This window comes from Cavia porcellus, unplaced genomic scaffold (assembly GCF_034190915.1).
Source record: "Cavia porcellus strain 051 isolate PalLab524CR breed Dunkin Hartley unplaced genomic scaffold, mCavPor4.1 scaffold_4, whole genome shotgun sequence".
NCBI lineage: Eukaryota > Metazoa > Chordata > Mammalia > Rodentia > Caviidae > Cavia > Cavia porcellus.
The window spans coordinates 120,440,798-120,466,119 of NW_026947487.1; the positions used below are offsets into that span (position 1 = coordinate 120,440,798).

The 25,322-nt window shown below is 63.6% G+C and overlaps 2 protein-coding genes and 1 long non-coding RNA gene across 12 annotated transcripts; 1 reads left to right on the forward strand and 2 right to left on the reverse strand.

Annotated features, from left to right (window-relative positions):
• Nucleotides 1–3,470: 3,470 nt before the first annotated feature.
• LOC134475834 (uncharacterized) lies at nt 3,471–8,304 on the reverse strand. Its single transcript, XR_010047110.1, has 3 exons — nt 8,161–8,304; nt 7,704–7,926; nt 3,471–4,191 (listed from the first exon to the last, which is right to left on the reverse strand). It is a non-coding gene; the product is annotated as an uncharacterized LOC134475834 (long non-coding RNA).
• Cdh15 (cadherin 15) lies at nt 7,743–20,590 on the forward strand. Of its 5 annotated transcripts, XM_063247824.1 has the most exons (16): nt 7,743–8,063; nt 8,216–8,616; nt 8,725–8,937; nt 12,627–12,779; nt 12,880–13,051; nt 13,782–13,926; nt 15,719–15,879; nt 16,557–16,685; nt 16,949–17,134; nt 17,621–17,874; nt 18,297–18,439; nt 18,515–18,754; nt 18,831–19,070; nt 19,284–19,423; nt 19,536–19,703; nt 20,149–20,590. In XM_063247824.1, the coding sequence occupies exons 1-16, from the start codon at nt 7,743–7,745 to the stop codon at nt 20,347–20,349; spliced, it is 3,267 nt and encodes a 1,088-aa protein (XP_063103894.1). In that variant the 3' UTR covers nt 20,350–20,590. The 5 variants fall into 5 exon arrangements, with proteins under 5 accessions (XP_063103894.1, XP_063103895.1, XP_063103896.1 ...); XM_063247825.1 differs by lacking the exon at nt 8,725–8,937; XM_063247826.1 differs by lacking the exon at nt 8,725–8,937 and having other exon boundaries at nt 7,998–8,616; nt 12,896–13,051.
• Nucleotides 20,591–20,594: 4 nt separating this feature from the next.
• On the reverse strand, nt 20,595–24,852 carry Slc22a31 (solute carrier family 22 member 31). Of its 6 annotated transcripts, none has more exons than XM_063247845.1 (9): nt 24,447–24,852; nt 23,622–23,725; nt 23,381–23,535; nt 23,115–23,283; nt 22,785–22,930; nt 22,601–22,709; nt 22,282–22,496; nt 21,485–21,596; nt 20,595–21,157 (listed from the first exon to the last, which is right to left on the reverse strand). In XM_063247845.1, exons 1-9 carry the CDS (start codon nt 24,831–24,833, stop codon nt 20,926–20,928), a joined length of 1,629 nt encoding a protein of 542 aa, XP_063103915.1. In that variant the 5' UTR covers nt 24,834–24,852; the 3' UTR covers nt 20,595–20,925. The 6 variants fall into 6 exon arrangements, with proteins under 6 accessions (XP_063103915.1, XP_063103911.1, XP_063103912.1 ...); XM_063247841.1 differs by having other exon boundaries at nt 20,595–21,254; XM_063247842.1 differs by having other exon boundaries at nt 21,505–21,596; nt 22,601–22,930.
• Between the last annotated feature and the right edge of the window lie 470 nt (nt 24,853–25,322).

Below are 25,322 nucleotides of genomic sequence, written 5' to 3' on the forward strand. Positions count from 1 at the left end.
CTTACCTCTTGGTCTCTGTCAAGCCCCATTTGAGTCACAGCGGGAGGCGCCACACGCTCCCGCACTGCTCCCCTCACACAGCGGTCACTGCGACCCGTGCTCCTGCCCCTTGCTCTGGCCCCTGCCCACCTGAGGCCATCGCATCCTGGCTCAGCACCCAGTCCTGCCATGTGGGCCCATTCACTCTGTGGCTTCTGGGAAGGAAACCACTCAGATCCCGGCATTCAGGGAGCCACAGGCCCCTGCTGGGGGACCATGGGCATCAGCAGCCGGGCCACACACACACCCCAAGGCGAGGCCCGAAGCGCTGTGGCTTCCGAGGACCCTGTGCAGCCCTGGAGCTGCCCTGCCGCTCTCCCACCCTGTGGTGCTGTCGGAAACCCATGAGGCAGAGCTCCCCAGGGCTGCAGGGGCCTCCCTCTGTGCCGCCCTCCTCCAGGCCACCTGAGCTTCCCCATGTTGCACCGAGCTCCCCGTTGGTCAGAGCCAGGCCAGTGCTTGCTTCTGACCCTGCTAGGAGATATGGGACGTGGACAGGGCCCCTGCAGACCAGCATCACATGGTCATGGCCCGCTCCGTGCCCCTCAGCAGAGGCTGGGGAGGCCCCTCACTGTCTCCCAGCACTGCAGTGGTGCAGGGCCCTGTGGTGTGGGCATGTGGAGTTTCCACCCCTGGCGCTCCACCCAATGGGCCCTGCCCCATACCTGCTGGGGCTTCTTCCACTACTGGAGCCCCTGAGCAGTGACCCACATCCCACCACAGCCTGGGAGGGGCAGTGGCAGGGCAGATGCCCAAAGAGAAACTGAGTCAGAGCAGCAGCCCCCTCTTTGGTGCGCTGTAGGAGAAGCAGCCTGTGGGACAGGGCCAGCAGCTGTGGAAGCCACAGCGGCCACGACTCCTGGCAGCAGCAGTGTTCTGTGCAGCGACCCCCACAGGGCAGCAGGGCAGTGGCCTCAGACACCTACACCCTCACCCTGGGACCCGGGCCTGCCTTAGAGGAAGAGGATCAGCTCACTTAGCACAGGGCAGTCCTGGTGACTCCAGGCCCAGGCCTTCCCTGGGGAAGGCGACAGGAGGCTGCTGACCAGGCTGACCCCATGAAGGACAGCACTAGAGGCAGGACCACAGGTGTCCTCTGGGCCAGGGAGGGCAGCGGCCCACCACATCTGGACTTGTCATCCCATCAAGGCCATGCCTGGCATCGGGATCCTGAGCTGAGCAGGACTGTGACCGTGGTGGCCCTGACGCCCACACTGCAGTCCCTGACCAGAGAGGTCCAGGGACTTGTGCGGGGCCACCCTGGGTTCTGCCAGACTCTGGTGGCTGCTTGTGCCGTCCCCACCACCACTTTCTCCGCGACATCTCTGCCCACGACCAAGAGCACTTCCTGCTCCGCTCACAGGGAGAAGGGAATTGCAGGCTGGGCACACCTGCACCCCACCTGGCCTGGTCCTCCCAGCCTGCCTGCCTGTGGTCTCCAGGTGTGACCTTTCTTCAGATCAGGTGCCGCAGGAGGATGCACCCTTGGGCTGAGCACACGGCCCCTCTCCTGTGGAGAGGGCCAGCTGCTGCAGTTGAGCACCCGAGAAGTGCAGGAAGCACATTCCAGAAAGTTCCCTGCTGGCTCCCAGCAACTGCAGGCCAAGCAGCAGATTCCTTCCTGGCGCTCAGTCCCAGGGAGTGGGACCAGGGGGTGGCACAGGTGCCCTGGCCAAGCCACCCTCCTGGCACTGGTGGTGGCTTGGGGTCACATCTGGGCACAGCTGCCCATCTGGCCACCCTGTGTCTGATGCTGCCCTTCCTGAGCCTGGTCCAGCTCCCCTTGGCCCTCGGCTTCCACCTCTGACCCTGACCCAGGCCACATACCTGGGCATCTCAGTCTCCCTCTGTGGGCCCCCCACCATCCCCAGGGTCATGGGGCACCCGAGTCTGAGCTCGTTGGCTGTGTGTGTGCAGCAGAAGTGAGCATCCACAGGCTGCAGGCCCCTCTGCCCGAGTGGCCGGAATCTCCCTGGGGTAGGGTGTCCGTGCCGGCTGTCAGCCGGAGGCAGGCACGAGTGTGTGTGCCGTGTGCATGGCACAGCTCACCCGCTCGGCAGCACAGGTGTGCACAGGCATGCGAGTGTCCCTGACGGCAGCTCTCGGCCGTCTCCCAGCCTGCTGTCTGTCCTTCCGCGTCCAGCTGTTCACGAGCCCCAAGCCTTCTGCCACGAACAACAGGCCTGTGCTGGGTGATCCTGGGGGATGGGCATGGTGTGGGGGGAAGGGCTGACTTGACCTCACCTGGGCTGATGCCAAACCTCGGTGCCCTGTGCCCAGCTCCAAACCCCAAAGGCTCTGAAAACCAGAGCTGTTCTGTTGCTTCGAGTTTTGGTTTGTGGTGAACAGAGAAAGCAGAGCTGCAAACGCGCAGCTCTTTGGTCCCTGGGACCTGCCTGGTGAGCACGAGTGCTGGGATCACCCCCGGGCCTGCGCACGGAGCAGCACCCTCTCCCCTTCTTCTTTTTCTTCTTTTATTATTTTTTCTTTTTGAGACAGGGCCTTGCTATAGTCCAGGCTGGCCCCAAACTAGTGATGGCCTCCTGCCTCAGCCTCCCAGGACTGACTACAGGCACACACCACCACGCCCAGTTACCTTTTTTTTTTTACTTTCTTTAGGCCAAATCTCACTAAATTGCCAGACCGGATTCAGGTTGGCCACTCCGGCCGTCTCCCTCAGTGCTGGGCTCAGGGCTGTGCACCACCACACCCAGGCAGGACCCGTTTCCTGTAAAAGTTCTCAGGGTGGATAATGGGGCTTTATGTGGGGGGAAGAAGGGGGTGATGTCGAGGACGGCTCCACCTCCAGAGGTCCTGGCCACGCTCATCTCACCAGCGCGGAGACCCCCGCACGCGAGGGTGGTCCTTGGCGCATCTGCAGAGCAAGTCGGTGCGGTGCTGCCCGCCCTGCTGCCCGTGAACTCTCGACGCCTCCGGCGCCTGCCCGCTCTGCTGTCCTCCGGGTCACAGACGCAGCCCCGAGGGGGCCGCAGCCCGGCCTCGCCCAGCGGGTTCGCGCTCCGCCCTGGAGGTGCCGTTTTGTCCTGAGCGCAGCCCCTACAGCACCGCCCTGCGCTCACATGGCTCCGATGGCTGCCCAGCGGGCAGGGCCAAGCAGGTGCCCGGCCGCGCCCAGGCCCCCACGGAGACGCGTGTCCCCACTTCCCCGGTCGCCGCGAGACCGCCAGGGCCTCCTTCCCAGACTTCCGCTCCGCCCCAGGCCGGCTTCTGGCGTCTGCGGAGCCTCCTGCGGCTTCACGTTCTGTGTGCAGCCAGGTCTCTCTGTGCAGGGGCTGCGTGGTCACCAACGGTCACACTCGCTCCACAGCCTGGCTTCGCCTCCGTGCTAGGGCCCACCTCGCCTTCCTCAGGTGCTGGGTCAGGAAGCCTCTCTGCCTCTCACTTGGCTTGTTTGAATATTATCAATTACATTTTGGTTCTTCTGTGAGCCTCCCTAAAATGTCCAGAAAGAGAGAGATCCGAGTGACAGCGGCAGAGCCCTGGCCTAGCACGTGCAGGGCCTCCAGGCTGGAGGAAAAATAAACGCGCCCCTCGTGCAGCCAGCGGTGAGGTGGTCTGCGTGGTTCTCCAGCACAGCGCCTGGTCATCCCTGCGCAGGTCCCACGGCCACCAGGCTGACCCTGTGCCCTCCCCATCGCCTCAGTGTCTCTCACAGGCATCTGCGTCTGTCTCACAAAAGTTGCCACGCTTCACTTTCAAGTCTGTGGTCCTCTGGGCGCAGCACTGTCAGTTTTGCACACGGCACCCCAACTGGTCGCTTGCTGGGCGCAGGAGACAGCCGGGTCCACCCCCAGCTGGCCCTGCCCTGAGCCACACCCTGTCATGAGTGGGATGCGAGCCTTGCTCCCTGGCCTCTGCTTGTCAGCGAGTCGCCTTTGGCCTTTGTGGCTGCAAAGCTTACTGGTCTTTTTCTTCCAGCGCTTCTGAGAGTCGTTTTGCCCTTGATACTACAGTCACGGGACCCAGCGGAGAGGACCCGTCTGCTGACCGTCGCTGGCCCCTTCCCTCCTTTCTCTTTCAGTACTGGGGCCTCTTCACACTGGGAGACGCCCCCGGCCCTTTATCTTGAGACAGGGTGTCACGAAGTCACCCAGCTGGGCTTGAACTCCTAATCCTTCCTGCCTCAGCCTCCTGGAGTGTTGGGATGACAGTTTGTACCATTACACCGAGTTGCAGGCCCCCATCTTATACCACCCATCTCTGTGCTGACACTCTGTGTGGGTGGCATGGGGCTCGAGCCCCAGGACAGTGCCCATGCTCCTTGGGGTGGCCAGGCCACAGCCCCTCCCACCACCTGGACTGTCTGGCCTCAGCAGAGGCCTCCACTCTGCCCATCCAGCTCCACCCTGACCCATGGCAGCGTGACGGGTGCTGGAGAAGCTGGCCCTTGCTGCTGTCACCAGCTGCAGAGCCTCAGGCCCCTCCCAGGCCTTACCCAGCAGCCCAGGCTCACTCCCGGGCCCAGTGGTCCTACCCACAGCCACTGCCCTGCCTCAGGGCGCATGCATCCTGGAGCTGGCAGGGGCATCCCCTCTGCCCACCCAGACACTGATGTGAGACCACAGCCCAGGAGACCTGGGCAGGTCAGGCAGGCAGCAGGGCCCACAGGCACTATGCAGGGGCAGAGCCAGTCCCGAGGAGGGCAGCACCGGAGGGAGGCCAGAGGTCCAAGGCTGGGAGGCCCTCAGTGTGGCTCAGGAGAGGTGCAGAGTGCAGAAGCAGAGGTGGGGTGAGTGTCCATAGCACAGGATGTCCAGGGTGGCCTCTTGGACAGGCATGGGGAGGAGCGAGGAGTGGTAGGAGGCCAGGGGTCAGGTTGTGGGTCAGGCAAGCCCTTGGTACTGTGACAGGCACCCAGGGGAAGCTGAGCAGCGTGCTGAGGGGCTGCCTTGCCTGTGACGGTGGCCACACACCCCGAGCTAAGCAGGCAGGTGTGTTTGGGAAGCTGGGCTTTGCCTCCCAGCAGCCAGGACAGCAGCTGAGGTCGGTGGGCTCCCTCACCAGTGCGAGCTCCTGGCACTGCTGGTCCTGCTCTCTGCACACCTGTGGCCTTGCCCCGGGATTGGCGACCATGCCGTCTGCCAACTCCTGTATCCCTTGGGGCTTGAGTGCCTTCCTGAGCCTCTGCTGGCCTGAGCCTATTCTGTCTGGAGGAGAACAAGGGCGGCAGCTGGACGTCCCCTGGCCCCCGGCAGGCACAACCTCTCTCCCCACCCATGACTGCAAAGGGACTCGTCTGTCCTCCTGGGTGACTCTGCTTCCCTGACCAGCCCTACCACCAGCTGCCATGCCCCAAAGCACTGTCAGATTGGCCACAGGAACTCTGGCCACCACAGCTGCAGGGGCACTGTCGGGATGGGTGAGACCTGTCACCTCCACACCTGTGGAACACCTGCCCGAAGGCCTTCCCATCAGAAGTGGCATGTTCACATGGCCGACTGGTCCAAGCCAGGGGCAACTGCCAGAAAGACTTCCTGCCCCTGCCCAGCGGTCAGGCAAGAGATCAGGCTGGCTGCCTCTCCAGCCGGCCTAACTGGCGTCCCTGGAGCCACAGTGCCCTCTGCTGCTGCCAGTGGTGGTGGCACAGAGCCTGGTGGGGCCGGTTGTCATTGGGATCCTTGCTGTGCTGTACCCAGTGAGGGCACACGAAATCAGGTGGGCCGAGGGCAAGAGCTGGGCTACTGCCAGCCAGGTCCTCCAGCCCCATGGGGAGGACAGGCAAGACCAGGGTCAGGGTTGGGGCAGGAGGATCCCCAGTCCCAGCAGTCAGAGGCTCCGGGCTCAGCAACAGCCCTGGGAAGCAGCTGTGACCCAGGCCCCCTCTGCCCACTGCCTGTAGAGCCGGAGCTGATAGCCAGCTCCAGTCCAGCTCCTCAGGACTGCGGAGGCCTTGGAACGGCCGGCACACCCGTAAACAGCCCTCTCATCTGCTGTTTGTGCCATCTTTCTGGATGTAATTTTAAATGCCCAGATTTTGAAAACAGACTCAGCAGATGATGATTCTTTTGTGTCTGTGGGGGTGTCCCAGATTCTGAACAAACACAGCATCCCCACCTCATAGGCACCCCTCTGGGACCTCCTGCACTGTGCCCCATGGCCACTAGAGGGCAGGCAGTGACCTGGACACCAGGGCCAGCCTCCATACCCCCCACCCCACCCCATCTCACCCCACCAGCCCCATCCTGTCTCTGCCTTGAGGAGGTGTGTATTTAGGGGATGGGAAGCCCCTCTGCAGGATTCCTAGCCCTTCAGTGGATAGGCCAGGGGTTGAGGGCGATCAGCCTTCCTGGCTGACCTCCAGCCCAGCCCTAGGCCCTCCTGCCCTCCCCCCTAAGCCCCTGTCCGGAGTGCCCGGCTGCACACCTGTGTCTCTGCACTGGAGGGCCTGGACCTGTGAGCACCAAGCATGGTGTACCCCTTACATGAGCCAGAAAGCACCCCGCTGTGCCACATGTAAACCTGGCAGTGAACTGAGAAGCACAGGAAGTGGGGCTGCCCAGGCGTCCCACACAGCACCAGGAGGCAAGGTCAGCCTGGCGATCTGATCAGGGCCACTGCGACCTGGGCAGTGGAAGGACCTAGGCACTCACCACGCACCCAGTCCCATATAGCTCAGGTGCACCATGCCCCTTACTCAGGGAACTAGAGGAATGGGTAGGGGTACGTTCCAGAATGTCAGAGGCTGTGGAGCTGAGAAAGGGAAGGGGCAGGAGCTGGGGATGCTGTGTGCAAGGAGGCTTGCAGGCCCTACACCCCCGGGGATGAAGACTCCTGCGCAGGTGACCATTCCACCACTGCACACGGCCATTGGATGGGACCTTGCTCAGCTGCCCAGCACCTCCCTGACCTGGGGCCCTAGGACAGGCCTGGCCTACTGCTGCACTGGGTGGACAGCAAAGGAGCCAAGCCTGGGGGGAGGCTGGTCCACAAGCCCTCCTGCTGCAGGGCACCGCCACACTTCCACTACACTAGTATATGGGGAGACCTGAGACTGGCAAAGGGCAGACCCTAGTCTCTTCCCCAGCCTCAGAATCAGTGGGCCCCCAGCGGAACACCCCCATGTACGTGACCAGGTGCCAGGGCAGGATCTTCTGCCACACCTACAGCTGCGCACCCTCTGGGCTGGCCAGAGCACACAGGCTGACCACAGAGAGATACCATGGCTCACAGGACAGAGGATGGGGTCCTGGTGGGGCCAGCAGCTGTTGCAACTCTTGAGGTGGGGCCTTTTGGGGCCAGTATTAGGGACCCCAAGCTCCCCAGCCAGGGGACAGCAAATGTGATCTGCGACCAAACCATTGCCAGGTCCAACAGGAGGCCAGAGGGAGGGAGGGCTCCCGGAGGAGCCCTGGAGCAGGGCATGGAGGGTGAGCAGGAGTGGTGTAGCACCAGCGGGAGAAAGACCGCAGCAGCAGGCCTGGAGGAAGCGGGCAGGGGCAGAAGCCTGCAGGGGCAAAGCTGCCGAGGGGCGCGCTGGATGGGAGGCAGTGGAGCTGGAGCCGAGCAGGTGAACAGCACGCCCGGGCTCAGGCGGTGGGCACGAAGGCTGCCGGCCTGGCAGAAGCTGGGGGGGGAGGGGTTGGGGAGGAGGGGGAAGCCCCGCCCAGGACCCCAAGTACACACAGGGTCTCCTGAGCACTGACCTTGGCTCCGCACCCGTCCCTCTGCCCACAGGTCCCGGGATGGCGAGGTCTGAGGGGCTCCACCCTGTCCCCTGGGCTGACACGGAAGAAGCACGGAGAAGCCCGGAACCCGGAAGCCTGCTGTCAGAAGCACTGTTTCTCCCAAACCTTCCTCCACCAGCAGCGCTGGGACCTCCAGGGCACGCCTTCCGGGGGACACAGGGGACCCTTTGGGCCATGGGGCCTGGAAGGGAGGAGGGGCTGCTAGGCCAGCTGAGCACAGCACCTGAGTCCTGTGACTGCCGCAAGGGAGGGACAGCCTGGCAAGTGCCCGCCAGGTGGGGAGCCAGCCCAGGACAGCTGGCAGGGCCCAAGCTACAGGTGAGGTGCGCTCCAGCCCCGGGTGAGACCCCACATTAGCCCCCTGGCTCTGAGCCACGCCTCTGCTGGAATGAGTGCCCGGCACCCCCGCACTCACCGTGTTGTTTCCGAATCTACTCAAGGGTCCCCCTCAACTCTTTCCCTAACCACAGCCCATGGGCACCGCCCAGGAACAGCCTGCAAGGCGAGGGACCAGCCAGTGCGAGGTGATTTCGAGGAGCCCGCTGCGCCCCAACTCGGCCCTCCTCCCTCCGCCTTTTTCCCACTGCTCTCTGAACAGCGGGAGCTCAGCGCCCCGCCCCGCCCCGCCCCGCCCCGTCTGCTGTCACTCAGCCGGCGGCCCCGCCCCGCCGCACACGTGCTGCCCTGGCCCCGCCCCGCCCCGCCCCGCCGCACACGTGCTGTCCTGGCCCAGCACACTTGCGCTGTCACTCTGCCGTCTGCGCCTCCAGCCCGAGCGGAGGTGCCCGAGACACCAAGCCGGACACTCGCACTCGCGCCGCTGGCCCGCATGGACGCCGCGCTGCTGCTCGCCCTCGGGCTGCTGGCGCAGGTAAGGATCGCGCCCTAGAGTCCCGGCCGGGGGCGCTGTCCCAGGACCGGCCGCGGCCGTCGGAACGGTGAGGCGCAGGCGTGCAGTGCCCTCTCGGTGCTGTTCCAGGTCGCGCAGCAGTGTCACCAGCCTGTTGGGCCCCCGCTGGGCCAAGGAGCCAACCCGTGGTGCCAGGCGGGAACTGGGGAGCAGGGCAGAGCGCCGTCCCCCCTGCCGAGTGGGGGCGCTGGTCAGGGAAGGAAACGGGCAGGGCAGCAGGAGAACCAGCGGGCGTGAGCGGATTCGGGACCCCGAGCTGGCACCTGCCCTCGCCACCCGTGGGTAACGTCCCTGCCCCTGCCCAGCATCTGAGCAGCAGAGGGGGCTGTGGGATTTGTCGGCCAGGAACTAGAGTTCTGGCCCCAGCACACACAGGTCCACGAGTTTGCACGAGGTGCGGCCCGATGGCCATGGTGCCTTTTGTCATGTGCAGCGCCACCAGCCACTGTCTGGGCCCCAGCACGCAACTGTCCAGCTTGGTCTCCCTACGTGGACACAAGAGCCCAGGCCCATGGGCCTTTGGGTGGTCCATCTGTAGCTCCGACTGCCGGGGGGCGTGCCCTCACCTGCTCGATCACTCCCAGTTCTAGGGGTGCACGTAGCGGGAGGCAGGGAACCGGGCTGGTCCCCCCCCTTCCCCGCACGTACCAGGGGTTCCTGAGGCCTTGGCGTTCCCACGGCCTGCAGCCCCACTGCCTGCTCAGGTTTCAGCCCCTGGCAGCTGAGCCAGCCCTGGCCAGCCAGACCCTCCAGCAGCTGTCTGGTTGGCACCAGGCTCCTGCCTTCGGGCCCTCATCCTTCATGGGCACAGCAGCCCAGTCTGGCTGCCCCAGACCTGCCCCAGACCTGTCCCCTGCAGCCTCTGCCTGATGCCAGCCCTAGGCCTGCACACCTGGCCCCACCCCGAGATCCCTGGCATGAGGCTGTTTGCACTCCATGGTGTGGGGGCAGCATGTTACCAGCCCCTACGACAGAGTACTTACTCCAGCATTTCTGGGGCTCCTCTGCCTTATGCTTGGGGTTCAGGGTGGCTGCTGGTCGGCAGGCCCCGTTCTGTCACCAGGGTGGGGGCTGGAGAGCTCCTCTTTTTCCCCCTTTTGCTCTGTTTCCTTCACTGGTCAGCTGGATACACGAGGGTCACTGTCACCATGGGTCACATGAACTCTCCACACCCACACAGCAGATTTGTGCAACTCCTGCCCTCTCCCATACCAGCTCTGTCTTCAGACCTGGTCCAGCCTGGTCATTCCTTCCATACCTCTGAGAGCCTGGGATGGCAGCCGGCCCTGGCTGGGAGCTGCAGACTCTGAGGGGTGCACCGGCCCCACACCTTCTGTCAGGGTTACAATGCTCAAGGGCAGAATGTGGACCGTGTGTCCAGAGCTGGCCATCAGCGCCTCCCTACACCCACTGTGTCCTGGGTTGCTGGCCCTATGCCTGGGACCCCACTGTTGTGGGGAGAGGTGAGGTGGGCACACAGATAGATCTGAGAGGCCCTTCCTGCTGCCTTGGGGGTCTGGGGACAGCCGTGCATGTAGGAGGGAACAGCTGCATCCCCCCATTCCCCTCCTTAGAGGCCCTGGGCAGCTGGAGAAGGCAGGGCCCCCTGGGTCTGCCCGACAGCTGGTCCATTCCTGGCGTGCTGGCCATCCAGGAACAGGGGCCCTGGATTCCAGCCTGTGGGGAATCTGGGGGGGCTTCCTGTCCCCAACCCAAGAGGACCCTGCCCACAGTCCTGCCAGAATTCAGGAGTCCTTTCTTTCAAGATTCTTTCAGCCCCAGAACCACTCCCCTGAACTGCAGCACTGGTACGGTAGCCCCACTGTGCCAGGATCCCCTCCTCTGTCCACCAAGGTGGAGGCCTCAGCACCAGTCAACATTCAGCTAGGCCTGGCCACCTGTTAGGACTGGCTCCACCGCCACCATGCTGACTGGGGTTTTTAGGGGCCCGGAGAGGCCACCAGCTCCATCCCCAGTGGAGGGGGGGGGCATCTGCAGTCCACATCCCTGGGAAACGCCTCAGCCAGGCCTGATGGTCTGCCCTCCTCAGTGTTAGCGAGGCCACACTCTGCCTCTCAGCTCCCGGGCAGATGCAGGGCAGGTGACCCTGTGTGTTCTTAGGGTATCCAGATGGCTCTGAGGGTTCTGACCTTAAGGGTGGGTCAGGGTGAGCTTGGGTATCCCTGGGGCCCTCCTCCAGGAAGACCGGCCTGGCTTGGCATGGGGGCACAGAGTGTGTGGGCAGGAGTCCAAAAGCAAGATGCCTTTCTCCCTGCTTAGAGCGCTCCGGGGCTGAGGCTTTGTCTGAACCCTGATGTTCTCACCCCCAAGATGGTCCGAGCCCTGCCCTTGGGAAGGGGGTGGGGCAGGAAAAGAGCATAAGCTGCACAGATGCTGAGTGCCAGGAGCTGGCCCTGTCCACCTCATGGCACCCACCACAGCCACCAGCCCCACAGCCTCTGCTACCTGAGGGGCACTGTGCCTGTGGGCATCCAGGGGCCAGGATGTGGGGCCGAGGCCCTGGTGTGTGGGGCCCTGGCTCGAGTTTGGCCCCGCTGGATGTGAAGGGGTGAAGGGCTGTGGCCAGGGCAATGGGTCACTGTCTGGGTGTTGTGTCTGCCCGGGGGCCTCTGAGTGGACAGCTCAGCCTTTCTGAACCCCGCTTAGAGCCCTGAGAGAGAGGGCATTTTCCCAGGCCCACATGGAGCTTGCCAGGGAGGCCCAGCCTAGTCCTGTGCCCCCCCGAGGCTGTGACCAGGACCCCTGCAGAGTGGGCAGGTTGGCACGCGGCAGGAGCCTGCCCTTACCTGGAAGCAGCTTGTGCCTGGCCGGTGTGGCAGCAGTGTGGCCATCTGTCAGCCAGCAGTGTGCAGCCCCAGGCCAAGGGCCTGGCCCCCTCCCCTCCATCTGTACCCTGGGTCCCGTGGGGCAGTGTGGAGGAGGGTCTGTGGGTGGGGGCTTGGGGTCAGCGTGCTGAGGGCGGCACCCAGGGAGGCTACCCTGACCTGGATGCTCTTGCAGTGTGCGCGCTGCCGATGGAGCTGACAGGCTGCAGGATGGGAACGAAGCCCGGCCCTAGGGCCGGGAAGGCCCAGGTGCCCACAGGCCCACTCCTCAGCCTGGGCCAGGCACCCCCCAGAATGCCCTCAGCTCTCCAAGGCCACTGTCCCCACCCCACAACGTGCCCCTCCCCAGATTTCAGTCCTAGTGGAAGAGAGAAAGCTGTAGCAGAAGCCAGGGACCAGGTAGCCAGAGAAGGGCCGCCAGGGTCCCGGGGCCTGTGACCAGAAAGGAGAGAGAGGTGTGCCAAGGGTCGCACTTTCCAGCCCTGGGAGGAAGCCTGTGCAGGTGAGCGGGAGCTGCCCCATGCCCTCTCGGGCTGACCACCCCTGACCAGCCTTCCCTGTGCTCCCTGAGGTGCCCCATGTGAACCAGTGACCGTGATAAACTGCCCACCGGGCAGCATGGGCCCTCACTCTGCAGGGTGGTGCTGCGACAGTGGGTCCCTGCGGCAAGGGCAGTTTTAAACAGGACAGCTGCTGGATGAGCACCGCCCTGGCAGCCTGGGCCTCCTCTGATGCAGCAGACATTTCACGGTCATCCATGCCCGCCAAGAGCTGGCAAACCACATGAAGACCAAGGCAGTCCAGGCCACCTCTGCCCGTCCTCACCACTCAGCTGTCCCTATTCTTCACTGGCAGGGGCAGCGCCAGGGTCTGGACCCCAGTCCCACATCCCGGGGGTAAGAGGGGCATCAGCCCCTGGGGATATGAGATAACAGGGATCCTCTCTTGCCCTTCCCACCAGCGAGTCAACAAGCACTCCGGAGAGGGTGGTCCTGGGCGTGCAGCCCCGATTCAGTGCTCCTGGGTGATGTTGAGGCCTCAAAGCTGAGTGTGGCCTGAGCCTGCCTGAGGCAGCAGCGCCCTCACCTGCTGGCCTGCTACCTGACGCTGGCGCCCATGTTGCAGACCCTTGACCTGTCCTGGGGGGGCCCTGGGGCGTCCGGCACCCTGCATCCCTGGCGCCATCCGCGGGCACGAGGCCGCGTGCGGAGAGCCTGGGTCATCCCGCCCATCAGCGTGTCGGAGAACTACAAGGGGCTGCCCTACATGTTGGTGCAGGTGAGCCAGGCAGGGAAGGAGGCTCTTGGGTGGCTGGTGGGGCTTGGGGGTGTCCTGGCAGGTGCTGTGCAGATGGGGGAGCTCCCCCACTTGTCCTCAGCTCCTGCTGCCCACAGATCAGGTCGGACAAGCGGCAGCCGGGTGGAGTCATCTACAGCATCCAGGGCCCCGGTGTGGATGAGGAGCCCCTCGGCCTCTTCTCTGTGGAGAAGTTCTCAGGACGGGTGTTCCTCAATGCGGAGCTGGACCGGGAGAAGACGGCCTCCTACAGGGTGGGCACTCACCCCAGCCCACCCCAGCCCAGCCCAGCCCACCTCATCCCTTTGAGGCCAGTCTGTGAGCAAGCCACTGCCTTCTGGCCCTTGTAGGGGTAGACTGGGACCCAGGACCTACAGTGCAGGACGTGGGCAGGCTTTTGTGCCTGTTTAGAGGGGACCCCGAGGCCTATGCAGACCTGGGTCTTGACCCTCAGCTGAGTCTCTCCAGTCCTGGTTCTGACTGGAGGTGTGGAAGGGTCCCAAAGCATGGCCAACTCTGATCTCGAGCTGCCATTTTCTCAGGGTGGGGTCAGTGGGGGCAGCTGGGGCAGCTGGGGCCAGGTGAGCCCACTGAGGGCCTGAAGCTGGCACTGCCACCCTGCTGCACCTCAGGATTCAGTGTTGTACTGACCCCTGCTTGTGACTTCCTAACTCTGCCTCTTTGGGAACTGAAGTTCCCTCCTTATCTGCTCTGAGTCTTCCTCCGGGTTCTAGGGACCAGCTCTGGTTTCCTTACTCAGGATCCTGAGTGTGTTCTTTACTTACACAGAAGTGACACAGTGCCATTCTGCCCAGGATAAGCAGCTTAAAATTCCACATGCCCCTGGGAATTAAAGCACTTCCAGGAGAAGCCTAGACCCACAACCTCACAGAGCAGGCAGAGACGGGGCTCCAGGCCGGTGCTAGGCCTGTGCTGCCCCATGTGTGGCCTAAGCCCAGCCAGCCCTGTTCTCTGCTGGCTCAGCTCAAGGTCTTTGCCCTGGACCTGGGAGGATCCATCCTAGAGGAGCCCACGGACCTGGAGATTGTGGTTGTGGACCAGAATGACAACCGGCCGGCCTTTGTGCAGGAAGTTTTCTCCGGCCGAGTGCTGGAGGGAGCGGCCCCAGGTGAGCCTGCCATGGAGGGTGGACCTCAGGCCCAGCGCTGTCCACCCCACCCCCGTCCCTGTGCCCCAGCTCTGCCCGGCATCTCCTCCAAAGTCTAGAGAGGGCAGAGCCCCACGGCAGGCGCCACGGCTCAGCGTGGATTTCAGCACCTCCAGACGCTGGGTGGCCGAGCTGTGGCCTCTCTTCCTCTTCTACTTGGGGTTTCGTTCGTTTGACATGAAGTTAAGCAGTTCGAATCATCTCAGCACCCTGGGAGGCTGAGGCTGAGGCAGGACCATCAGAAATTTGAGCCCAGCCTGGGCAACTTAGAGACTTAGCAAGACCTTGTCTCAAAACAAAAGATAAAAAGGCGCAGGGGCCATAGCTCAGTGCCAAGGCCCTGGGTTCAATCCCAGGACCATTAAAAAAAAAAAAAGGAAAAATTAACCATTTAGTGAATAACTTGGTGCCATCCCCAAGGTCTAGGTGAGACGCTGTCTCCATCGCAGAGGAGCCCCCACAGCAAGGATGCCCGGGAAATCCAGCCCTCTCCCACTGGGTCCCGGGGCCAGGGCTATCCCACCCTTGTCCTGCCTTGGCCGCTCGCTTGCGAGCCCCAGCTGCTCTGCCGAGATTTATTCTGCTTCATTCCCTGCCAGGGCTATGGTTGTGGTTCGAAGCAACAATGTCATTTTTACTTTGAGCTTTTTTATTTCGACATAATGTCAGACTTACAGAAAAGCTGCAGAGAATTCCCAGGCATGTTGTAGGCTGTATCTGTCCACTCCTGCTGGCCTTTTCCTCTGCCTCCCGCTCACCTTGGCTGGACTCTCAGCCATGGTGCAGCCGTCAAGATGAGGACATTGATGTTCACACAAGACCAATCGTCTGCTCAGGCTTCACTCAGTCTCAATTCCCAGAATAACAGTTTAGGTCACAAAGGGACTCCCGGTCATGTGTTTCATGGGTGGTGGGTTTGTTTTGTTTTGTTTTGTCTTGTTTTCTGAGACAGGGTCTCATAATGTAGTCCAGGCTGGCCTCCTGTCTTAGCCTCCTGAGTGCTGGGATTACGGTGTGTATCACCATGACCAGCAAGTGGTAGTGTTTGTGTTTCTTTGGTAGCGAGGATCGAACTCATGACCCCATGCTTGCAAGGCAGGTGCTTATGCTGCTGAGCTAAATCCCTGGCCCCCAGTGGTAATGTTTTTGTCCTCTCCTGACTGGCTCCTTTTTCTTTTTTTCTTTTCTTTCTTTCTTTAATTTTTTTTTTTTTTTTTGTCTTTTTGAGACATGGTGTTACTATGCAGTGTAGACTGGCCTTGAACTCACTGTGTGGTCTAGGCTGGACTCAAATTCACAGTGGTCCTCCTGCCTCACCCTCCTGAGTGCTGAGGTTATAGGCTTGTGCCTCCACACCAGTAGCCTGGGCTCCATTTTTAAGTCCTACTGGCTCTCTAGAAATCCCTGTCTGCTGGGCATTGTGGCACACTCTAAAGGCTGAGGCAGGAGGACTTATGTGAGTTGGAGGCCGCCCTGGGCTTCACAATGAGTTCAAGGCGGGCCTGACTTGCCTGCAGCTTGTTCTTCAGTGGGAGGGCTGTCCTTCTGCCTGGCGCCATCCTCGCTGTTTGCCATAGGGCCAGGTGGCACTTTCTGGGGTGCTACATGAGGCCTGCTCAGCTCCCCCACCCTGTGCTCTGGCCTGTGTAAGGGTTGCTGGGGCCCCAGCCGCTGGGCTGCAGGTGGCCACATCTGACACACCAGGTCCAAGCCGGGGCCATGCCCGCTCTGTCTATGCTTCCATCCTCCCCAGGCACCTATGTGACCAGGGCCGAGGCCACTGATGCTGACGACCCCGACACAGACAACGCAGCACTCCACTACTCCATCCTGGAGCAGGGCAGCCCCGAGCTCTTCAGCATCCACGCGCGCACAGGGGAGATTCGCACCGTGCACGTGGGGCTGGACCGAGAGGTGAGGCAGCACTGGCCTGGGGCCGATGGTCAGCTCGAGCCCTGCCTGGGCACTCAGCAACTTTGTGAGTCCCTGTCTCAGAATAAAAATCATGGCTCTGGCAGAGGCCCCAAGTCCATCCCCAAGACCCCCCAAAGAAGCCTCCGCGGCCTGGCACCGACGGGCCAGGCCTGCTGGGTAAGGTACATGGGGCCCAGGACGTCAGCAGCAGAGGCTTCCCTCCCCTCTCTCGTCTGTCCTCACTGGGCTTGTCCTGGCCTTGTCCTGTGACTCCTCCGAGCTGCCACTGCTCAGTGAGGTCCCTCAGCGCCCACGTGCAGCACCACAGCTGATCTCTCGCCCCTTACAGGCCGGGCAGAGGCTGATGATGGTGCAGGGGACCATGATCTTAGGATGACTCGTCCTGCTGTGAACTCGAGCCCAGACCTTTGCCCCATCTGGGCATCTTCTCCTCCTTCTCCTTTAACATGGTACTGGGACTGGAACCCAGAGCCTCATACTCAACTGGATCTGAGCTGATTTATTTTCTATTTTGAAACAGGGTCTTGCTAAGTTGCCCAGGCTGGGCTCAAACTTAGGACCCTCCTCTCTCAGCCCCCCAGAGTGCAGGGATGACAGGTGTGTGCCACCAGCACAGCTGCATCACATCTTCTGATCCCGTGTCAATGTGTCCCCAGGTGGTCACCATGTACAACCTGACGCTGCAGGTGGCAGACATGTCCGGAGAAGGCCTCACTGCCACAGCCTCAGCCATCATCTCCGTGGATGACATCAATGACAACGCCCCCGAGTTCACCAAGGACAAGGTGCTGCCTCTGCACCCACCTGGGCTCTGGCAGAGGGCAGGGGTGTGGGGCGCTACGGAGGAGGGGGGTATGAAGGGTGGGGGAAGCAGTCCTGGGACAGGTGCCTGTGTGCCAGCCCCATGCCCTAGGAGGGGTGGCCATGGCACCTCTGGGCCTCACTCATAGCAGAGCCAACAGCATGGGAGAGGGAGGGCAGGCGGCTGGGTGCCCTGTGGAGCCTCCCTCCCTGCCCCACCCTGGGGTGACAGGTCTGGCTCTCCCAGTTCTCTATGGAGGCCACAGAGGCTGTCAGTGGGGTGGACGTGGGACGGATGGAGGTGGAGGACCAGGACCTGCCTGGTTCCCCCAACTGGGTGGCCAACTTCACCATCCTGGAGGGTGACCCCAATGGACACTTTGACATCCGAACGGACCCCAGGACCAACGAGGGTGTGCTGTCAGTGGTGAAGGTAAGCCACCTGGTGGCCTCACAGGTATGATCCGTGTGTGAGATCACCACATACCAGAGTAAAGGCCTGCATGCACACACAAGTGTACACACTCCTGTATGTCAATGCACAGGAGGTTTATTGCAAGAAACAGGCTCTGCTGTCCAGGCAGGCTCAGAACCTGCTCATGGGAGGGTTCTCAAGCGACACCCGGCCCAGTGCTGCTGCCACCTGTGCCATGTGCCCACACAGCAGCACCTAGAGGGACACTGGCCCAGCCAACTGGGACCACAGCTTGCACCTAAGGAGAACCGCAAGCTCTCCACACCCCATAACAAGGCTCATCTTGTTATCTCTGCATTGTTCTTTGACAGCTTGGTCCCACAGTGTTTGTTTTGTCAGGGGGGAAGGGAAAGGGAGGCAGTGCTCAGGACAAACCTTGCAGGTCTGGGAGGTGCAAGGTTGCACCTTGCTGAGCCCTGAGCAGCGGTTGCTTTGCTTCCTCAGCCCCTGGACTACGAGAGCTGTGCACACTATGAGCTCAGGGTGTCTGTGCAGAATGAGGCCCCACTGCAGGCAGCCCCATCCCGCTCCCAGCAGGGCCAGGCCAGGCTTAGCGTCTGGGTGCAGGACATCAATGAGGCGCCTGTGTTCCCTGAGAACCCTCTGAGAACCAGCCTGGCCGAGGGGGCCCCCCCAGGGACCTTTGTGGCCACCTTCTCTGCACAAGATCCAGATGTGGAACAGCTGCAGAGGGTCAGGTAGGCCCTGTATGGCTGGTACCCTGGCTGCAGTCATAAGTGCAGAGGCTCTGACCATTTTCAGGTCTTAGCCCCATGTTACCCTATGTCCCTAAGTGTACATAAACATGGCTGCCCTGTCATCCCTGGCTGGTGTGTCTGTCTCCATAGCACCCCTGTCCACATCTGGCACTGCCCAGGGGCTAGGACCCTGAGCCACTCGACTCCTTTTCTGAGCCTCAGTGTTCTCCTGTGGGAGGGCAAAGACCAGCTCAGATCCAGGGGATGCCCCTCAAAGGCTCCTGAGGGGCACAGCCCTGCAGCATGTCATGTGTGCATGACGTGTGCAAGGAATGTGTGGTGTCTCACTGTGTGCTGTTGTGTGTGTCCATGCTGCCCCTCCGGGGGTCCCAGTGGGCTCAGGACCCCCATCCCCTCAACAGCTACTCCAAGGACTATGACCCTGAGGACTGGCTGCAGGTGGACGGAGCCACTGGCCAGATCCAGACGCAGAGAGTGTTGAGCCCCACTTCCCCCTTCCTAAAGGACGGCTGGTACAGGGCCATCGTCCTGGCCCTGGACGATGGTGAGCGGCCGGTGTCCCGGGGGTGGTCGGGGGTGGACGGTGTGGGAGTGAACCCACCCACTGCTGGGCCCGCAGGCTCGCCGCCGCGCACGGCCACCGGCACGCTGTCTGTGGAGATCCTGGAGGTGAACGACCACGCGCCCGCTCTGGCGCCGCCGCCGGCCCTCAGCCTGTGCAGCGAGCCAGACCGCGGCCCGGGGCTGCTGCTGGGCGCCACCGACCAGGATCTGCCACCCCACGGGGCGCCCTTCCGCTTCCACTTGAGCCCTGCAGAGCCTGCACTGGACCTCAACTGGAGCCTCAGCTACGTCAACGGTGCGTGCAACCCGGGCCTGGGGTGGGCGGGAGGGGAAACTGAGGCCTGGCCCCGCTGACCACGACCACCCTGCAGGGACCCACGCACGTCTGCGTCCGCGGCACACGCTTTCCGAGGGTCTGCACCGCCTCCGCCTGCTGCTCCAGGACTCGGGGCAGCCGCCGCAGGAACGCGAGCAGCTGCTGAACGTCACCGTGTGTCGCTGCGGAGCCAGCGGGGCCTGCCTGCCTGGGACCGCGGCGCTCAGGGCGGGGGGCGCCGGCGTCGGTCTGGGCGCGCTAGCGCTGGTGCTGGGGAGCGCGGCGGCGCTGCTGCGTGAGTGTCCCCGCCCACGGGAGCCCCGCCCCGCCCCTCGGCCCCTCCCCGCGGAGGCCGCGCCCCAAACGAGGCCGGGCCACCCCAGCCTCCCGTCGCGCGGCACCTCCCCCGCTCGAAGTCTCCGCCCTGGGCTCCGCCCCACAGAGACCCCCACCCACCGCGCCCGTGGAGCCCCGCCCCACCGCCCCCCTCACCTGTGCCCCCCCCCAGTGCTGGTTCTACTCGTGCTGCTCAGAGCGCGGTTCCGGCAGCCGTCGCGGGACAAGAGTCTGTTGCGAGGTCTGCAGGACGACGACCTTCGGGACAACATCCTCTGCTACAACGAGCAGGGCGGCGGGGAGGAGGACCAGGTGAGGGAGGGCGGGAAGAGGGGAGCGGCGGGGCCCAGGCGGGGATCCCCAAGCCGGCTGGGACAGGGAGCCCCACGGACCCCTGGGCCGCCCGTGTGCCCTTTGCCCGCAGGACGCCTACGATTTAAACCAGCTGCGCCACCCCTCGGAGCTGGCGGTGCTGAGCTTCCCCCCCGGCCGGCCGCTCCTGCGCCGCGAGGCCCCCCTGAGCCGCGGGCGCCCCCAGGCGCCTCGCGCGCTACCCGCCAGCCCCGCAGACATCGCCAGCTTCATCCGCGACGTAGGTGCTCCTGAGCCTGCCGAGGCGCGCGTGCGCACGTCGGGGCTCCGGGTCCCCTGGGTCGGTCAGGCGGGGTAGGAGGTGGGGACCCCCGTGGGACGCCCCGGATGTGCAGGGCCTGTCGCGTGGAGCCCCACTAACCCTGTGTGTGTCGAGCGTGGAGTGCGGTGTAGGTTGTGGGAGCGGGAGCGGCCCTCGGCCAGACGTCCAGAGTCTGGATCGTGGGCACATCCCGCAGGGTCGGTCCGCACCCTGCCACCGCCTGTACCCCGCAGCCACAGGCCCCGGGTAGGCGTAGGTCCCGTCCAGAAGCCAAGTTCTGGCTCCTGCCCCAACCACACCCAGGCTGTGCCCAGGGTCGCCGGCTGCCTAGAGGACAGCGTCCCCTAGTGCTGCCCAGGCGGGCCTTGGGCCAGTGGGCGCTGATCATGGCTGGGGCCTACAGGGCCTGCAGGCTGCGGACAGCGACCCCAGCGTGCCGCCCTACGACACGGCTCTCATCTATGACTACGAGGGGGATGGCTCCGTGGCAGGGACACTGAGCTCGCCCGTGTCCAGCCTGGGAGACGAGGACCAGGACTACGACTACCTTCAGGACTGGGGTCCACGCTTCGCCAGGCTGGCGGACATGTACGGACACCCGTGAGGCTGGGGCTGGGCGGGCCGTGAGAGGTGCTATCTGGACGCAGCTACCTGGCAGCGTCCTGGCTGCCAGGACGGAAAAGCCAGGCGTAGGTGGCAGCCAGTCGGGGCAGCTGTGTGGGACAAGCGAGAGCCGGCTGTGCAGGAGGCGCCCGCCTTTGCTGCCCCCTGGTGGATGCGCTTCTGCATGACACCAGGGGCCCCAAGTGTGAATCTGATTTAAAAACAAAAACAAAAACAAAAACGAGCTGTTCACTTGATGTGCTGTGAATGTCACACTGACCAGGCAGGGCGTAAGGTTTGGCTAGGCAAGCACCTGTCAGGAGCTGGAGGCCTGCTCCAGGTCCAGCGTGGGGGGCATAGCACAGGGCCTGTCAGGCAATGCCAAAAAAGCCCCAGGGAGGAGACCAGATTCTAGGGCTGCCTTTATCTTACACACCCTGCCAGGGTGGCCCAGGAGAAATGGCCAGGGGGAAGGCCCTAGCTGGGGACCTGGTGCTGCCCCCACACTGCCTAGCCCACAATGACCATGGATGGGGGGCTGCCTCCGGTGGTGACCCCAGGCCAGACATTTCAGGGCTCAGTGAGCCCCAGCTGGACTCGGGCTGCCCAGTAGTGGGGATGTGCAGTTGCCCTCAGTGGGAGGGCAGCAGAAGAGGCAGGTAGTCCGGGGGCTGATGGGCACGCAGGAGAGGGGCTCGGTGCAGATGATCAGCGTCCTCCAGTGACACAGGCAGTGCCCGACCGCAGGTCTCGGGCAGCAGCAGGATGCAGAGCAGGGCCAGGATAGCCAGGGAGGTGAGCACCGTGTGCTGCAGGAAGAAGCCCTGCTGGTCTACCATCTCCGTGAGGGGCGCAGCTGCCCGGCCCAGGAACCCGGCACCCAGCACAAGGCCCAGCCCGGTGCCCCTGCAGAAAAGGGAGTGCAGCTGGTGGGACCTGGGCCAGAAAAGGGCCCCAGGAAACCCTGGAGGAGTGGGTTCTGCTATTAGGAACCCAGAAAGTCACTTCCCTGTGTTCTACCACCCAGGATGTGTACCCCCTCATCCAACAAGACAGGTCACAGGGGTGCAGGTAGGTGATGTCAGGACACGGCCACTGTCCACCCCTCTCCCGAAGTGCTGGGCATGCACGCTCACCTGATCACCGTCGGGCAGACCTCGGCCGCGAAGAGGCTGCTGAGCACCGACATGGTCTGGGAGGCCAGGAGGCCCAGCATAGAGAGGGGCAGCAAGGCCCAGCCTGGCAGGTCTGGCATAAAGCACAGGGGGCTAGGTCAGCCTCCTGCTGCGTTGGCACAGGTGTCTCAGGGGCTTATCCCTCCCTGCCTTGCAGCCCATGCCAGCCAAGTTTCTTCCTGCCTGGGCATAGTGCAGTGACAGCAAACTCCAGGCTGGAAGCTCATTTCCTGTTGTCTTACTTTTATAATTTTGAGAACAGTCCCAAAGTTTCGTATTTCTGGTGGCACTGGGGATTAGCCCAGGGCCTTCACAGAGAGCTACAGCCCCTTTTTTATTTTGAGACAAGGTCTCACCAAAGTGCCCAGTGTGAGCTCAACTTTGCTGTTCTGCCTCAGCCTCCCAGAGTTCCAGGAATGGAAGGGTGGGCCAAGCATGCCCAGCTTTTTAAAATTCTGACTGTTTCTAGACACTGTTTCTTACCCACAGTGCCCTAGTCTGCACTGTCCCCTATGGCTGGAGCAGCTGTTTTAATATGGACCCAGGTGGGCTCTTTGTGTTCAGCCTGTCCTGGAAAATCCTTGGTCCCTTAATTCTCGGCCCTGGTCTCCCCAAATGTACCTGAGAGAACAGAAAACAGCAGACCTGTCCAGCGCCCTCATCTCACTAGCCTCACAGCACGGGCAGAGGCCTGATTCTAGACCCTCAACCCAAACAGTGACTCCCACCCCGTGTGGCCTACAGAGCCCCAAACTCACACTGAGCCCCAGCAAGCAGCAGCAAGGACACCAGGCCTGTGACCAGGGTCCCCAGCAGCAGGACAAGGCGGCGACCCCAGCGATTGGCAGTCAGCAGCAGGCAGGTGATGGCAGCAGCTTCCAGGCCGGCCTCCAGGAAATAGGGCAGGTAGAAGGCCGTCTCAAGCGGGGCCAGGCTGCGCAGAAAGCTGGCTTGAATGCCCCCGCCAACCAGCCTGGAAGAGAGGCCTTGCTGTGGGTGCGGCTGTGGCTGTGGGAATCGGGGACAAATGTCCCCACCCCATGTGGCAGACCCTAGCCCCTGCCCGGCCCTCCTCACGAGCTGATGCCCAGGATGAGCACGTTTCTCCAGGCGAGGCGAGTATGCAGGAGGCCCAGGCCCGAGTGGTACTGAGGCTGGATGCTGCCTGTGGCCAGCTCGGCCAGCTCTGTGGCAGGGAGACAGGGGCATGCATGACAGCACCTCTCCAGGCCCACCTTCCTGCCACAAGCATGTGTCTCACCTGTAGCCAGGGAGCTGTCCTCCAAGGAACTGTGCTCAGGGTCCACACCACTGGCTTCTGCAAAGTGCCACAGGATCCTCCTGGCCCGGGCCACCTGCCGTGTGGCCAGCAGCCAGCAGGGAGACTCAGGGAGCAGAGCTGGGAATCTGTGGCATTGGTGAGGGTGCTGTGGCTGCGTCCACCTCCTCCCCAGGGATCAGCAGAGGCCAGCACCCTCCCTGACCCAGGGGGGTAGGGCACAATGGCATGACTGTGATCCTTTCCTGGGCCACAGGCCAGCTAAGAATAGAGGTGCACACTTTCCCCCAGCCCGGCTCCCATAATACTTACCCCCAAAAGAGCAGTAGGAGCCCAGTCACCAGGGCACTCAGCCCCTGCAGAAGATGCCAGTCCTGTGCCAGTACAGCCAGCCCGGGTAGCAGCAGCACACCCAGCACACAGCATAAGCTGGCGCCCAAGGAGAAGGCCAGGCGGTGCTCGGGGTCACACAGCTCCAAGCCTGGGGCAGAAGGGACGGCCTGATCCAAGAGCTCATAGTGGCCAGATGTTCACCACCACCATTGTGACTGGTCAATGGTGGACCCTGTGTGACTTACGTGCCACGTAGAGGGCCAGGAAAGCCCCTGCCAAGGCACCTCCTTGGAGCAGCCTCAGGGCCAGCAGGACAGGGAAACCAGCAGCTAGGGCCTCGCCAGCCCCTAGAACAGAGGCCAGGACCAAAGAGGCCACAAAAACAGCTCGGCGCCCAAACCTGGTGGATAGCAGGGACACAGATAACTGGGGGCCACAAATGGTGCCTGGAGGAAGGAGGCTGGGAGGACAGGAAGGGCAGCTCACCGGTCACAGCCTGCACCCAGGAGCACAGACCCCAGCAGCCAGCCCAGGAGGTGGCCTGTGCGCTGCAATGGGACTTTCCAGCCGTCCCCACACACGAGGTTCCACTGCGGGGACACCTGCCACCTGAGACCAGGTCTCCTGAAACCAGCCCTCATCTCCTTGCCCCACAGACCCGGAGATGCAGGGGCCTCAGAACTCTTGCTGGAGTGAACAGTGGTGGGCACCTGAGCCTGGTGGGTTTCACAGGCTTGGGCACTCCCCGCTGAGCTCCTGGGTCATACCGACTTGGGGTCTCCCAGGCATCCTGTGTAGTCCTACTTCCGGTGAGGCCCCTCCTGCCCTGCAGGTCCTGCCTCACCGCATCCACGCCCCAACTGACCTTGTCCCTCCTGCCTACGTGCCGCCCCCCACCCACCTGGCCAAGGGTTCTGCTCATGACAGGACCTCACAGGGCCGGGTCCCTCTAGGTCACCGCCCCTCCCACTGCCTAGAGAGCTGCGCCAGAGGACTTCCTGCTCCGCAGCGGCCCTTCACCGGGCCTCTCCTTTCCCACCCACGTCGGAGCACCTTAAGTGTCCATTGCAAACCCCATTGTGAAAGCCGCGGGACCGGCGCAGTGGGGCACTCGGGAGGCGCCGGGCCGGTTCCAGGGTTGGAGGCGACAGCAGGTGACCCGCTCTTGGCCAGCGCGGGCGGGCGCTGGAGCGAAGGTCAGGCGGCACCCTCGCCTCCAGCCCGAACCCACCGCCCCGGAACCTCCCGGAAGAGGGGCACCGTCTGGCCCAGTAGGGACCATCGCCCCGCGCCCGGTGACCTCGCTCCCACCTGGGTGACCGGGCTGCGCCAAAGGCCGGCGACGGGCAGTGCGTAGAGCCATCCGCGCGTGCATGGCCGCGTGCCGTCGGGCGCGGGGACCGCGGAGAGCGTGGGGGCCGCGGGGTAGCGCAGCAGCAGGCAGGGGCTGGGCACTCCCGTGGGGCCCTGGCGCGGGACGCTGGCCTCGAGGAGCGCGGGCCCGCTCAGGGCGCGCAGCGCAGGGGGCAGCAGCGTGGGGTCCGGCCGGCAGTGGTGCGCGGGCCGCGCCGTAAGCAGCGAGTCGGAGCTCAGCGCCAGCCCGAGCGCCACGCACGGCAGCCACGACGCGACGGCCAGCAGGCGCCTGGCCCGGCCGAAGCCGCCCGCCGCGCGCAGCACCCGCGCCTCGCACTCCATCGCCCGGCGACCGCGGCAGGGGGCGGGCCGGCGCGGGTGGTTGCCTTGACGAATGGGGGCGGGATTTGAAGTTAGAGGCGGGGCTTTGCCAGCGGGGGCGGGACCTTGGATTGGGGGTGAGCTTTGCCAGGTGGGGGCGGGACTTGGATTTTGGGCCGGCGGGTGCTCGGGTGCAGCTCTGCGGGGCTCGGCTCCCCGGGCTCCCAGGTGGTGCAGGAGGAGCGCGGGGCAGGCGCCAGGCCCGGCTTCCTCCGCGTTCACACAGGCCGTGACTGGAAGGTTTTGCGGCCTCGGCAGCTGCCGATTCACCTGCGCTGCGGGGACCCACTTGGGGAGCCGGCCCCTCCGTCCCGTCCGTCCCTTGTGCATTCCTTTAGAGTTGGTTTTTTTTGGGGGGGGGGGAGGTACCGGGGATCTAAACTCACGACCTTGCGTTTGCCAGGCGGGCGCGTACGCCACTGAGCTAAATCCCCAGCCCCTGGCGCCTAC

Excerpts from the sequence above, each read along its gene's own strand:
- Slc22a31 (XM_063247839.1), bottom strand. The coding sequence starts at position 24,833 with ATGGAGTGCGAGGCGCGGGTGCTGCGCGCGGCGGGCGGCTTCGGCCGG. Across the intron at positions 22,497-22,600 it reads CTCATCCTGGGCATCAGCTC|GCTGGTTGGCGGGGGCATTC; the intron begins GTGAGGAGGGCC and ends CCTCTCTTCCAG. Across the intron at positions 21,255-21,484 it reads GTCTGCCCGACGGTGATCAG|GGGCACCGGGCTGGGCCTTG; the intron begins GTGAGCGTGCAT and ends CCTTTTCTGCAG.
- Cdh15 (XM_063247824.1), top strand. The coding sequence starts at position 7,743 with ATGGCGAGGTCTGAGGGGCTCCACCCTGTCCCCTGGGCTGACACGGAA. Across the intron at positions 8,064-8,215 it reads TGGCAGGGCCCAAGCTACAG|CCCATGGGCACCGCCCAGGA; the intron begins GTGAGGTGCGCT and ends CCCTAACCACAG. Across the intron at positions 13,052-13,781 it reads AGAAGACGGCCTCCTACAGG|CTCAAGGTCTTTGCCCTGGA; the intron begins GTGGGCACTCAC and ends CTGCTGGCTCAG.